Source organism: Coregonus clupeaformis, chromosome 4 (assembly GCF_020615455.1).
Source record: "Coregonus clupeaformis isolate EN_2021a chromosome 4, ASM2061545v1, whole genome shotgun sequence".
NCBI classification, from domain to species: domain Eukaryota; kingdom Metazoa; phylum Chordata; class Actinopteri; order Salmoniformes; family Salmonidae; genus Coregonus; species Coregonus clupeaformis.
The window spans coordinates 22,458,239-22,471,321 of record NC_059195.1 but is presented as its reverse complement, the minus strand read 5'-3'; the positions used below and the strand labels follow the sequence as shown (position 1 = coordinate 22,471,321).

The 13,083-nt window shown below is 45.2% G+C and overlaps 1 protein-coding gene across 2 annotated transcripts in view; it reads left to right on the top strand.

Annotated features, from left to right (window-relative positions):
* Positions 1–13,083, top strand: part of med14 (mediator complex subunit 14) — a 59,330-nt gene that overhangs the window by 24,703 nt on the left and 21,544 nt on the right. Inside the window, exons 19-24 of one of the 2 annotated variants that reach the window (XM_045210736.1) lie at positions 7,581–7,733; positions 7,903–8,172; positions 8,262–8,508; positions 11,511–11,633; positions 12,251–12,430; positions 12,620–12,858. In XM_045210736.1, coding sequence (XP_045066671.1) covers positions 7,581–7,733; positions 7,903–8,172; positions 8,262–8,508; positions 11,511–11,633; positions 12,251–12,430; positions 12,620–12,858 — 1,212 coding nt within the window. The remainder of the gene's footprint in view (positions 1–7,580; positions 7,734–7,902; positions 8,173–8,261; positions 8,509–11,510; positions 11,634–12,250; positions 12,431–12,619; positions 12,859–13,083) is intronic. The other variant, XM_045210737.1, reaches the window with a different exon arrangement.

The window sequence follows — 13,083 nt, the reverse complement described above, 5'->3', positions numbered from 1 at the left end:
AGTGAATTTTTTAAAACTTGTTTCAAAAAATTAATATAAATAAATAACGGAAAAGTGGTGCGCACATATGTATTCACCCCCTTTGCCATGAAGCCCCTAAATAAGATCTGGTGCAACCAATTACCTTCAGAAGTCACATAATTAGTTAAATAAAGTCCACCTGTGTGCAATCTAAGTGTCACATGATCTGTCACATGATCTCAGTGTATATATACACCTGTTCTGAAAGGCCCCAGAGTCTGCAACACCACTAAGCAAGCGGTACCACCAAGCAAGCGGTACCATGAAGACCAAGGAGCTCTCCAAACAGGTCAGGGAGAAAGTTGTGGAGAAGTACAGATTAGGGTTGGGTTATAAAAAAATATCAGAAACTTGGAATATCACATGGAGCACCATTTAGCTCCATTATTAAAAATGGAAAGAATATGGCACCACAGCGAACCTGCCAAGAGAGGGCCGCCCACCAAAATTCACGGACCAGGCAAGGAGGCCATTAAACAGAGAGGCAACAAAGAGACCAAAGATAACCCTGAAGGAGCTGCAAAGCTCCACAGCGGAGATTGGAGTATCTGTCCATAGGACCATTTTAAGCCGTACACTCCACAGAGCTGGGCTTTACGGAAGAGTGGCCAGAAAAAAGCCATTGCGTAAAGAAAAAAATAAGCAAACACGTTTGGTGTTCGCTAAAAGGCATGTGGGAGACTCCCCAAACATATGGAAGAAGGTACTCTGGTCAGATGAGAATAAAATTGAGCTTTTTGGCCATCAAGGAAAACGCTATGTCTGGCGCAAACCCAACACCTCTCATCACACCGAGAACACCATCCCCAAAGTGAAGCATGTGGTGGCAGCATCATGCTGTGGGGATGTCTTTCATCGGCAGGGACTGGGAAACTGGTCAGAATTAACGAATGATGGATGGCGCTAAATACAGGGGAATTCTTGAGGGGAAACCTGTTTCAGTCTTCCAGAGATTTGAGACTGGGACGGAGGTTCACCTTCCAGCAGGACAATGACCCTAAGCATACTGCTAAAGCAACACTCGAGTGGTTTAAGGGGAAACATTTAAATGTCTTGGAATGGCCTAGTCAAAGCCCAGACCTCAATCAAATTGAGATTGCTGTACACCATCGGAACCCATCCAACTTGAAGGAGCTGGAGCAGTTTTGCCTTGAAGAATGGGCAAAAATCCCAGTGGCTAGATGTGCCAAGCTTATAGAGACATACCCCAAGAGACTTGCAGCTGTAATTGCTGCAAAAGGTGGCTCTACAAAGTATTGACTTTGGGGGTTGAATAGTTATGCACGCTCAAGTTTTCAGTTTTTTTTGTTTGTTTCACCCCCAAAAATATTTTGCATCTTCAAAGTGGTAGGCATGTTGTGTAAATCAAATGATACAAACCCCCCCCAAAAATCAATTTTAATTCCAGGTTGTAAGGCAACAAAATAGGAAAAATGCCAAGCGGGTGAATACTTTCGCAAGCCACTGTACAAGATGACATGGCGTCATACCCTTGGTTGTTCTGAACATAATGAGCATATGTTTGTCTATTGTGAAGAACATTTGACGTGGAACACGCACCTGAATGCACTAATGACTTCTTTCTATGCGCACCAAAATTACGATCTGTTTCTCTGAATTGCCTTGTGAAAGCCTAACACTGTAAGATCATATTTTATAATTTAGCTAGTCATGTTTGCAATAGAACAAGCTTTCAAATGGTGCCCACCTGACCCAGATTGTGATTTATAATAGGCCGTTTTTGTATTGCGTAAACAACAATAGTAATTGTGTGATGGTGGGGATACAGGGTTGTGTTCCAAACAAAACAACTACCAGTGTGCTTGTTGTAGTTCCTCAAGGGCACAGCTAGGACAGCTCAAAAAAGCACCTTATAGTTGAAGTCTCTTCTTTGAGTCTTAAAAGTGCATTGGAATTACTTAGGAACTGTGCACACATTGGAGAGGTGTGTGCCACTTGGATAAACCAGTTAGTACAGTATGTACAGAAATGTACAGTAAATGTGAAATGCACATCAAATCAACAGTGTAATGTTTGGATTCAGTCTTGTGTCAGGTGAACTGTTGTGTTCTCAACTTTGGTCTAATAATTTCCCCTTAATCTCCCAACTGTTCTCTTTCAATTGCTACCATGCTTATGCATATGCTTTTTATATTTATTCTGTAACAATTTTTTAAATGTAACCCTATCCATATTGGCCAATTCCCACGAGTGTAAAGGGTTAACTATTTCTCAACTACAAATATTAAGCAAATTACACCCTTTTAGAATGGGAGTAAACGGTGAACCGTGATATTGATGAGAAAGACACCTGTTTCAGTAGCACGAGTTGCGGCTCAAATGGCACTTGCAGTCCTTCATTTAGAAAATTACCTCGCAACTCAAGTAGGCCTAAGTGTTTTTCAGTTTAGACCGAGAAAATGGGCCTAAACATTTGATTTAGTTGTCCAGAGTGTAGCCAATGTGTTTACAGTTTCATTAATTTGCCATGAGAAAAAGGCTTGTGGAAAATGCTACTCCCTTGCGCGCCTCATCATTAAAGGGATAGTTTGCCAAAAATAAAATGTAATCTTTGTTATCACCAGACATGGCTGGTACCCCAAAAAGTAATTTCATGCCCCTCTGTTAGTGTTTTACATCTGTGATCATTACTTTCTTTAATACTTATAACTAGGGATGTGACATGTACAAAATAAATAATCTTAAACTTACAAAGAAAGATTGCAGTTTTGAAACTGCAGTAAAAGTGCAGTAACTACAGTCAACTGTGGTATTTTGGACACAGTATTTGCAGAATAACTGCAGTTGAACTGCAGTTACACTGCAAAATTATTGCAGTAATATTTATTTATTTTGGTATTTGCAGCATACTGCAGTTATAATGCACTCTAATTGCTGTTATAAATCAAATCAAATTTAACTTGTCACATGCGCCGAATACAACAGGTGTAGACCTTAAAGTGAAATGCTTACTTACAAGCCCTTAACCAACAATGCAGTTCAAGAAATAGAGTTAAGAAAATATTTACTAAATAAACTGAAGTAAAAAATTAAATAAAGTAGGGGTAAAGTGACTATGCATAGATAATAAACAGCGAGTAGCAGCAGTGTAAAAACAAAGGGGGGGGAATGTAAATAGTCCGGGTGGCCATTTGATTAATTGTTCAGCAGTCTTCTGGCTTGGGGGTAGAGGCTGTTAAGGAGCCTTTTGGACCTAGACTTGGTGCTCCGGTACCACTTGCCATGTGGTAGCAGAGAGAACAGTCTATGACTTGGGTGACAATTTTTTGGGCCTTTTTCTGACACCACCTAGTATATAGGTCCTGGATGGTAGGAAACTGGGCCGTACACACTATCCTTTGTAGTGCCTTACGGTCAGATGCCGAGCAGTTGCCATACCAGGCGGTGATGCAACCGGTCAGGATGCTCTCTGGTGCAGCTGTAGAACTTTGTTGTCGGTGATCAAGCCTACCACTGTTGTGTCTTCAGCAAACCTAATGATGTTGGAGTCGTGCATGGCCACGCAGTCGAGGGTGAACAGGTAGTACAGGAGGGGACTAAGCACACACCCCTGAGGGGCCTCCGTGTTGAGGATCAGCGTGGCAGTTGTGTTGTTGCCTACCCTTACCACCTGGGGGCGGCCCAGGAAGTCCAGGATCCAGTTGCAGAGGGAGGTGTTTAGTTCCAGGGTCCTTCGCTTAGTGATGAGCTTTGAGGGCACTATGGTGTTGAACACTGAGCTGTAGTCAATGAACAGCATTCTCACATAGGTGTTCCTTTTGTCCAGGTGGGAAAGGGCAGTGTGGAGTGCGATTGAGTTATATACAATTTAAAATATTACATGACATTATATTTCATAACATTTTACCCAATACATTTAGTGTATTCCCTCAGGCCACTACTCCACTATCACATATTTACAATACAACATCCATGTGTACGTGTGTGTAGAGTGAGTGTCTATATGTATTTGTGTATGTACCTGTGTGTGTGTGTGTGTGTGTGTGTGTGTCTCTTCACAGTTCCCGCTGTTCCACAAGGTGTATTTTAACCTGTTTTTTAAATCTGATTCTACTGCTTGCATAAGTTACCTGATGTGGAATAGAGTTCTGTGTAGTCATGGCTCTATGTAGTACTGTGCGCCTCCCATAGTCCGTTCTGGACTTGGGGACTGTGAAGAGACCTCTGGTTGCATGTCTTGTGGGGTATGCATGGGTGTCCGAGCTCTGTGCCAGTATTCCAAACAGACAGCTCGGGACATTCAGCTCGTCGACACCTCTCATAAAAACAAGCAGTGATGAAGTCAATCTCTCTTCCACTCTGAGCCAGGAGAGACTGACATGCATGTCATCAATGTTAGCTCTCCGTGTACTTTTAAGGGCCAGCCGTGCTGCCCTGTTCTGAGCCAACTGCAATTTTCCCAAGTCCCTCTTTGTGGCACCTGACCACACTACTGAAGAGTAGTCTAGGTACGACAAAACTAGGGCCTGTAGGACCTGCCTTGTTGATAGTGTTAAGGCAGAGCAGCGCTTAATTATGGACATACTGTTCCCCATCTTAGCTACTGTTGTATCAATATGCTTTGACCATGACAGTCTACAATCCAGGGTTACTCCAAGCAGTTTAGTCACCTTAACTTGTAATTGTAGTTTAGTTGAGGTTTAGGGTTTAGTGAATGATTTGACCCAAATACAATGCTTTTAGTTTTGGAAATATTCAGGACTAACTTATTCCTTGCCACCCATTCCAAAACTAACTGCAACTCTTTAAGTGTTGCAGTTATTTCAGTTGCTGTAGTAGCTGACGTGTATAGTGTTGAGTCATCCGCATACATAGACACACTGGCTTTACTCAAAGCCAGTGGCATGTCGTAAAGATGGAAAAAAGCAAGGGGCTTAGACAGCTGCCCTGGGGAATTCCTGATTCTACCTGGATTATGTTTGAGAGGCTTCCATTAAAGAACACCCTCTGTGTTCTGTTAGACAAGTAACTCTTTATCCACATTATAGCAGGGGGTGTAAAGCCATAACACATACGTTTTTCCAGCAGCAGACTATGATCGATAATGTCGAAAGCCGCACTGAAGTCTAACAAAACAGCCCCCACAATCTTTTTATCATCAATTTCTCTCAGCCAGTCATTTGTGTAAGTGCTGTGCTTGTTGAATGTCCTTTTTTATAAGCATGCTGAAAGTTTGTTGTCAATTTGTTTACAGTAAAATAGCATTGTATCTAGTCAAACACAATTTTTTCCAATAGTTTACTAAGGGTTGGTAACAGGCTAATTGGTCGGCTGTTTGAGCCAGTAAAGGGGGCTTTACTATTCTTAGGTAGCGGAATGACTTTTGCTTCCCTCCAGGCCTGAGGGCACACACTTTCTACTAGGCTGAGATTGAAGATATGGCAAATAGGAGTGGCAATATCGTCCGCTATTATCCTCAGCAATTTTCCATCCAAGTTGTCAGACCCCGGTGGCTTGTCATTGTTAATAGACAACAGTAATTTGTTCACCTCTTCCACACTCACTTTGAAGTGCTTTGACCAGCCTTTCAAAGCACTTCATGGCTACCGACGAGAGTACTACGGGGCGGTAGTCATTTAGGCAGGTTACCTTCACTTTCTTGGGCACAGGGACTATGGTTGTCTGCTTGAAACGTAGGTATTACAGATTCGGTCAGGGAGAGGTTGAAAATGTCAGTGAAGACACTTGCCAGTTGGTCCGTGCATGCTCGGAGTACACGTCCTGGTAATCCTTCTGGCCCCACGGCCTTGTGAATGTTGACCTGTTTAAAGGTCTTGCTCACATCGGCTACGGAGAGCGTGATCACACAGTTATCCCGAACAGCTGATGCTCTCATGCATGCTTCAGTGTTGCTTACCTCGAAGCGAGCATAAAGGGCATTTAGCTCGTCTGGTAGGCTCGCGTCACTGGGCAGCTCGCGGCTGGGTTTCCCTTTGTAGTCCGTAATAGTTTGCAAGCCTTGCCACATCCGACGAGCGTCAGAGCCGGTGTAGTAGGATTCTGCACTGTACTGTACTGCAGTTATACAGCACTCTGACTGCAATCTTTTTTCGTAAGGTTAACGTTTGAACTGCAATTTTTAAAATAGTTTAAACAATACAATTTTTTTTTTTATGACGTGAGTTCATAATTCGGATATGGTCCTGCATATGACCGCTAAGCGGCAATGCAGTTCAATCTACCACAGACTTGACTACTTACCAGACTGTCGTCACTAATTACCACAGCCACAAAGTCATAAACCCTGCCTACAATTTATCTTCTTAAAATGTGGTTTTAAACCTAACCTTAACCACACTGCTAACATTATGCTAATAAGTGTTTACTGTATTATCTAGTGGAAACCATTCCAGATGGCGCTCACCTTACTTCTGTCCCCCATCCACTCAGCAACGATGGTAGTTAATGCCGTTTTAGGTTCTCTGCTGTGTGCCTTTCCTTCATGTTCTCAGTTGTCAGAAGTACATGGGACTTCATATCCCACTTCTCATCAATGTGATGGCTCGTTGCAGTGATGTGACAGCGTGTTCATAGACGTCCAACCATCTATTGCGTCACGTATGGTGTTTGAGAGCTCACGCTTTGTAGGCCTACTTGCAGAGCAATCATTGTTCAATTTCTCCATCCGGGCCGTCAACAGTTTTTCAACATGGCATCTTGTAGTCTTTTTCTAGACATGCCAGTAGGGCAACACTGAAGCCGACATCCTCTACCATTGACAATGGCTACATATCAACTGCAATCATTTCTGTAATCAGCGCTGTGATTTTCTCACTCCGTCCCTTATCACACTGCTGGCAGAAACAGGTTGGGTCTCACGGGGGCCTCCCTTTCAGCATTGCACATGTACTGCCACCTCGCAAAGTTTGAATTTCACAACCTTCTCATTTAACTTCTCAAAGTATTGCCATACAGGACTTCGCTGCTGTCACTTCCCTGTCTCACTCTGACATTTTTTCAACTGTTAACGAGGATGACGTGCGGGGCGCTTTATATCTGTGGAAAATCATTTGAAAGTTGCATATCTCCTACTAACGTTACGGCATTGTTGCGTTAGCTGTTTGTTTAATTAAAAATGTTCCCTTTATGATGATGATCGGGACCTGTTAGTGGTAGTGTTGTGATAACCTCACTGTGCTTTTTCAGTGAGGGATTTGTTCTTAACGTTAACGATCCCAATTTAGTTTAAACGTCACACCCCTATTTAACACACATTTTCAACAGTAGTCTGTCTGAGTAAGGGAACTTCCTTACCGAATTAGCATGCAAGTTATGTAAAAAAGGGGTTAGAATATTGTCATGATGACTCATTCAAACAATGTTAAAATGTATGTAACAGACCATTAGATTTTTGGGGCGAGTGACCATGACCTTTGGGCAAGTAAAACATTACATGTACTTGCCTGATGTGCAAGTGCCTTTGAGAGCTTAATGTCAACACCTGCCTTGTATGTTTCTTCGTTTCCTTGCTGTTTGTAAAAAGTACTATATAAATACATGTGATTGATTGAGACTCTCTTTCTGTCTCTCCCCTCTAGGTGACCATCCAGTGGAACAGTAGCACCCAGAGGTTTCATCTCTCTCTAGGGACAGTAGGACCCAACTCAGGCTGTAGTAACTGTCACAACATTATACTGCATCAACTACAGGAGATGTTCAACAAGACCCCTACTGTGGTCCAGCTACTACAGGTACTGCACGCACACACATACCTGGGGTTGAGCCTAACTATACAGGGGCAGGTCCGGGCACGCACACACTCTTACATACACTGGTACTTGTACACCCTCCATCAAAGGGCACAAATTCTATTACATTTATTTTCTGTTCATTGTCTAACTTCCTTCTCTCCCCTCCAAGGTGCTGTCGGACACCCAGGCCCCTCTGAATGCCATCAACAAGCTGCCCACAGTGCCCATGCTGGGGCTGACGCAGCGCACCAACACAGCCTACCAGTGTTTCTCCATCCTGCCCCAGTCACCCACACACATCCGCTTGGCCTTCCGCAACATGTACTGCATCGACATCTACTGCCGCAGCCGCGGGGTGGTGGCCATACGAGACGGGGCCTACAGCCTCTTTGACAACACCAAGATCGTGGAGGGCTTTTACCCCGCCCCGGGACTCAAGGTACGAGGGAGGAGAGGGCTTGGGTGGGTTTGTGTGATTGTATCAGGAATTTGAAAGTGCCCCTCAAGGATTCTCTCCCTCTCTACCAGACGTTCCTCAACATGTTTGTTGACAGTAACCAGGATGCTCGGCGACGCTCCATCAATGAAGATGACAACCCGCCCTCGCCGGTTGGCGGCGACATGATGGACACCCTCATGAGCCAATTTCAGGCCCAGCAGCAGCAGCCAATGAGAGGGGGTCCTGTGGGGGTGTACCCTCCCCTCACCTCCCCGCCCACCCCTTACCATCCCAACGTGGCACCCTCGCCATCCATGATGCCCACACAGTCCCCAGGTGAGAGGGTTGTGTGTCCTGTGTGTTCCCTATTTGTGCCACGCGTGCTTGGCAGCCCACCATGGAGCAGAGGAAAGAGACCAAATGCTATCTGGTCCTCTCCTCACCCATCATCCACCCGCTAAGTGATATCACTCTCTCTCTCTGTGTGTGTGTTCACCCTGCCACTGCTGTCATGCGCATGCTGAATGGCAAACTGTGTGTGTGCGAAAGTTGAGTCCAGAAGGGAGAAAGCATGCATCCAGTCCTGCTCACTCATCTCAGCCCTAGAGCCTTTGTCCGCTGCCCAGCTTTAGCCTGTGTGTTTGTGGGTGTGTGTGTGTGTGTGTACAGGTCTGTGTGTGAGTGTGTGTATGAATGGATGTATGTGACAGGGTTTCCGTTAGGAAAATGTGCCGCCAGACAACGTGGCCGGGAAGATTTTTATTTACCAGCCATAAAAAAATAAAAAATCCTGTATGCATTGGGTGCATAACCCATTAGGGCGTCCACCCACGGTGCTTAGAATGACAGAAATCACATTTAGAATATGGTAATGCATCTTAAAATGAACTAAATGTAATGAAAGAAAGTGAATGAAAAGGAGAGTAATGCTGTAGCGGTGGGTCCAATAGGGAAGTAAATGGAAATCAATTTGCCGAAATTATTACTTATTATTTTTACTCCAGAAATAAATACAATTATTCATAATACTTCACCAGAAAGCATGACTTAGCCACAGAGAAATCAAGGATCATTAGCTTATTGTAAAAAATAGCCGTGGATTGTTTCATATCACAAGCTCGTAGGCCTATGCCTATTTTGGAAGGCCGCAATTTCAGCAGCGCGCGTGGCAGTAGGCCTAGCTGATTATTGAGTTGAGGCTGTCAGTGAAAAGCATCTAAAATATGTCAAGATGTGTCTTGAGTATAATTTAAAAGGTTGAGACGAAGGGGAGGGGTGTGTGGCGAAGATATAGGCGAGTCTCTCTCCAGAATGGCTTAGCTGTCTCCCGCCAATTCTTGCGCATTCATTGTGTGAATTGTTTGCCCTTTGATTACATACAGTCCGTGGAAAGTATTCAGACCCCTTCCCTTTTTCCACATTTTGTTATGTTACAGCCTTATTCTAAAATTGATTAAATAAATAAAAATCCTCATCATTCTACACACAATTCCCCATAATGACAAAGCAAAAACAAGTTTATTTGCATAAGTATTCAACCCCTTTGCTATGAGACTCAGAATTGAGCTCAGGTGCATCCTGTTTCCATTGATCATCCTTCAGATGTTTCTACAACTTGATTGGAGTCCACCTGTGGTAAATTCAGTTGATTGGACATGTTTTGGAAAGGCACACACCTGGCTATATAAGGTCCCACAGTTGACAGTGCATGTCAGAGCAAAAACCAAGCCATGAGGTCGAAGGAGTTTTCCTTGGCGCTCCGAGACAGGATTGTGTTGAGGCATAGATCTGGGGAAGGTTACCAAAAAATGTCTGCAGCATTGAAGGTCCCCAAGAACACAGTTGCCTCCATCATTCTTAAATGGAAGAAGTTTGAAACCACCAAGACTCTTCCTAGAGCTGGCCGCCCGGCCAAACTGAGCAATCGGGGAGAAGGGCCTTGGTCAGGAAGGTGACCAAGAACACGATGGTCACTCTGACAGAGCTCCAGATTACCTCTGTGGAGATGGGAGAACCTTCCAGAAGGACAACCATCTCTGCAGCACTCCACCAATCAGGCCTTTATGGTAGAGTGGCCAGACGGAAGCCACTCCTCAGTAAAAGGCACATGACAGCCCGCTTGGAGTTTGCCACAAGGCACCTAAAGGACTCTGACCATGAGAAACAAGATTCTCTGGTCTGATGAAACCAATATTGAACTCTTTGGCTTGAATGACAAGCGTCACGTCTGGTGGAAACCTGGCACCATCCCTACGGTGAAGCATGGTGGTGGCAGCATCATGCTGTGGAGATGTTTTTCAGGGACAGGGAGACTAGTCATGATCGAGGGAAAGATGAACGGAACAAAGTACAGAGAGATCCTGTTTTTCTGCTAAGCGAACAGGACAACTTCACCGTATCAAAGGGACGATGGACTGGGCCATGTACCGTCAAATCTTGGGTGAGAACCTCCTTCCCTCTGCCAGGGCATTGAACATGGGTCGTGGATGGGTATTCCAGCATGACAATGACCCAAAACACACGGCCAAGTTAACAAATGAGTGGCTCAAGAAGAAGCACATTAAGGTCCTGGAGTGGCCTAGCCAGTCTCCAGACCTTAATCCCATAGAAAATCTGTGGAGGGAGCTGAAGGTTCGAGTTGCCAAACGTCAGCCTCGAAACCTTAATGACTTGGAGAAGATCTGCAAAGAGGAGTGGGACAAAATCCATCCTGAGATGTGTGCAAACCTGGTGGCCAACTACAAGAAACGTCTAACCTCTGTGATTGCCAACAAGGGTTTATCCACCAAGTACTAAGTCATGTTTTGCAGAGGGGTCAAATACTTATTTCCCTCATTAAAATGCAAATCAATTTATAACATTTCTGACATGCGTCTTTCTGGATTTTTTTGTTGTTATTCTGTCTCTCACTGTTCAAATAAATCTACCATTAAAGTTATAGACTGATCATGTCTTTGTCAGTGGGCAAACGTACAAAATCAGCAGGGGATCAAATACTTTTTTCCCTCACTGTACATGATGACAAACAAAAATACACACAGGCCAATTTAATTCCGCTACATTATGCAAATGAACCTATAGACCAATAAGAATGATGGTAAAATGTATTTACATCTACTGTTATTTCCATCAATGAATAAAAAACATTATTTTGCAATTGGTCATTTTGGCCGGCAACAGTTTTATTTATCGGCTTTTACATTTTTTTATCGACAATTGCCGGCTAATGGAAACCCTGGTATGTGAGTGAGTGAGTGTGTGTGTGTGAGCTGATCCTATTGGCCCGTGTCTGACGAGCCTTATTGGTCGGTGTGGTGTGTGTTTGTGTGTGTGCGCAGGGACCATCCATGCGTCGGGCTCCCCTAGCGGAGCATTGAGGGCTCCCTCTCCCTTTGGGCCCACCCCTTCTCCCTCCTCTCTGGGCATAGCTATGGGCCCAACCAGCTTTGCCAGCCCGCATGGTAAGTGGCGCAACGCACTGACCACAGGTACCAGCCGGGCTGGGGTAGAGGATGGGACTGGGCTGGAGTAGAGGATGGTAAGGATGAGGCTGGGCTGTGGTAGAGGAGGGGGCTGGGCTGTAGCAGGCTGGGCTGAATGGATGGGTCCTCCAAGGAGTATAACCATAGCCAGACCCTAATGCAGGTTGAGAAAACACTGTGCCTGGGTAGACTGAGGATGGGACTGGGCAGAGCTGTAGACCAACCTCCGGCCCATGGACCGGGACTGGTGCATAGGATGTTGTTCACCGGTCCCTCTGATAGTTCTCTGACACCTGTTTAGTCCGTTCTCAAGTGGTTGAGAACCCCAGGTTGAGTGGGTCACAGTGGTGGTTTAACTGTGGAGAGTTTGTATTGGAGAGAGAATGGGAGAGATAAAGTTGTGTCAATCAGTGTGCGTCTAAATGTCTGTGATTGTCTGTCTGAGTACACTGTAATGGGTTCAAGACAATGTAGCTGGCCACTTGCATTAATAAGATGATGATGAAGATTATAAGGATGATAATATCAGTGGACACTGTACTGATGATGATGGTGGTGTGTGTGTGTGTCTGGCTACGTGTGTCTATGTTTCCCAGGTGCTCTGGACCCCAGCTCCCCTTATGCCATGGTGTCTCCCAGCCAGAGGGGCCAGTGGCCAGGCTCTCCCCAGGTCTCAGGGCCCTCTCCTGGGGCTCGTATCCACGGCATGTCCCCTGGAAACCCCTCACTCCACTCACCCATCCCCGACGCCTCACACTCCCCACGCGCTGGCTCGAGTGAGTACCACACACACATACACAACACCTGACTGACTGACAATCCACTCCACTGAAAATCTAATGTTTTTACTAAAATGTAAGGGCTGTTAAGACCTTTGCATGAATGTATATAAAAAAGAAATCTTAAAAGATGTGTTCAGTCTCCTCATTCCCTAGGCTAACTGTACTGTCCTTTCCTCTCTCCAGGTTCCGGGGCCATGCCCAGCAGTATGCCCCCGCCCCGTAAGCTACCTCAGCGTTCCTGGGCCGCCTCCATCCCCACCATCCTCACCCACAATGCCTTGCATGTATTGCTGCTGCCCTCGCCCACACCCTGCCTGGTGCCGGGCCTGGCAGGAAGTTACCTCTGCTCGCCGCTGGAGCGCTTCCTGGGCTCGGTCATCATGAGACGCCACCTGCAGAGGATCATCCAGCTAGAACCCAACGTGAGTGGTGGAGATCTGAAGTTGACTCATCTTGGTTTAGTCCATCTGTCTTTCTTGTTCAGTCTCTCTGTGTGTGTCTCTCTCTCTTTCTCTGTGTGTCTCTCTCTCACTCACTCACTCACTCTCTGGCTTTTGTTTTTAACATATTTCTGGCCTTCTCACACTTCTCTCCCTCTTCATCCTTCCATCTCTCTGTCTCTCCATCCCATCCAGCTGGAGGCTAAC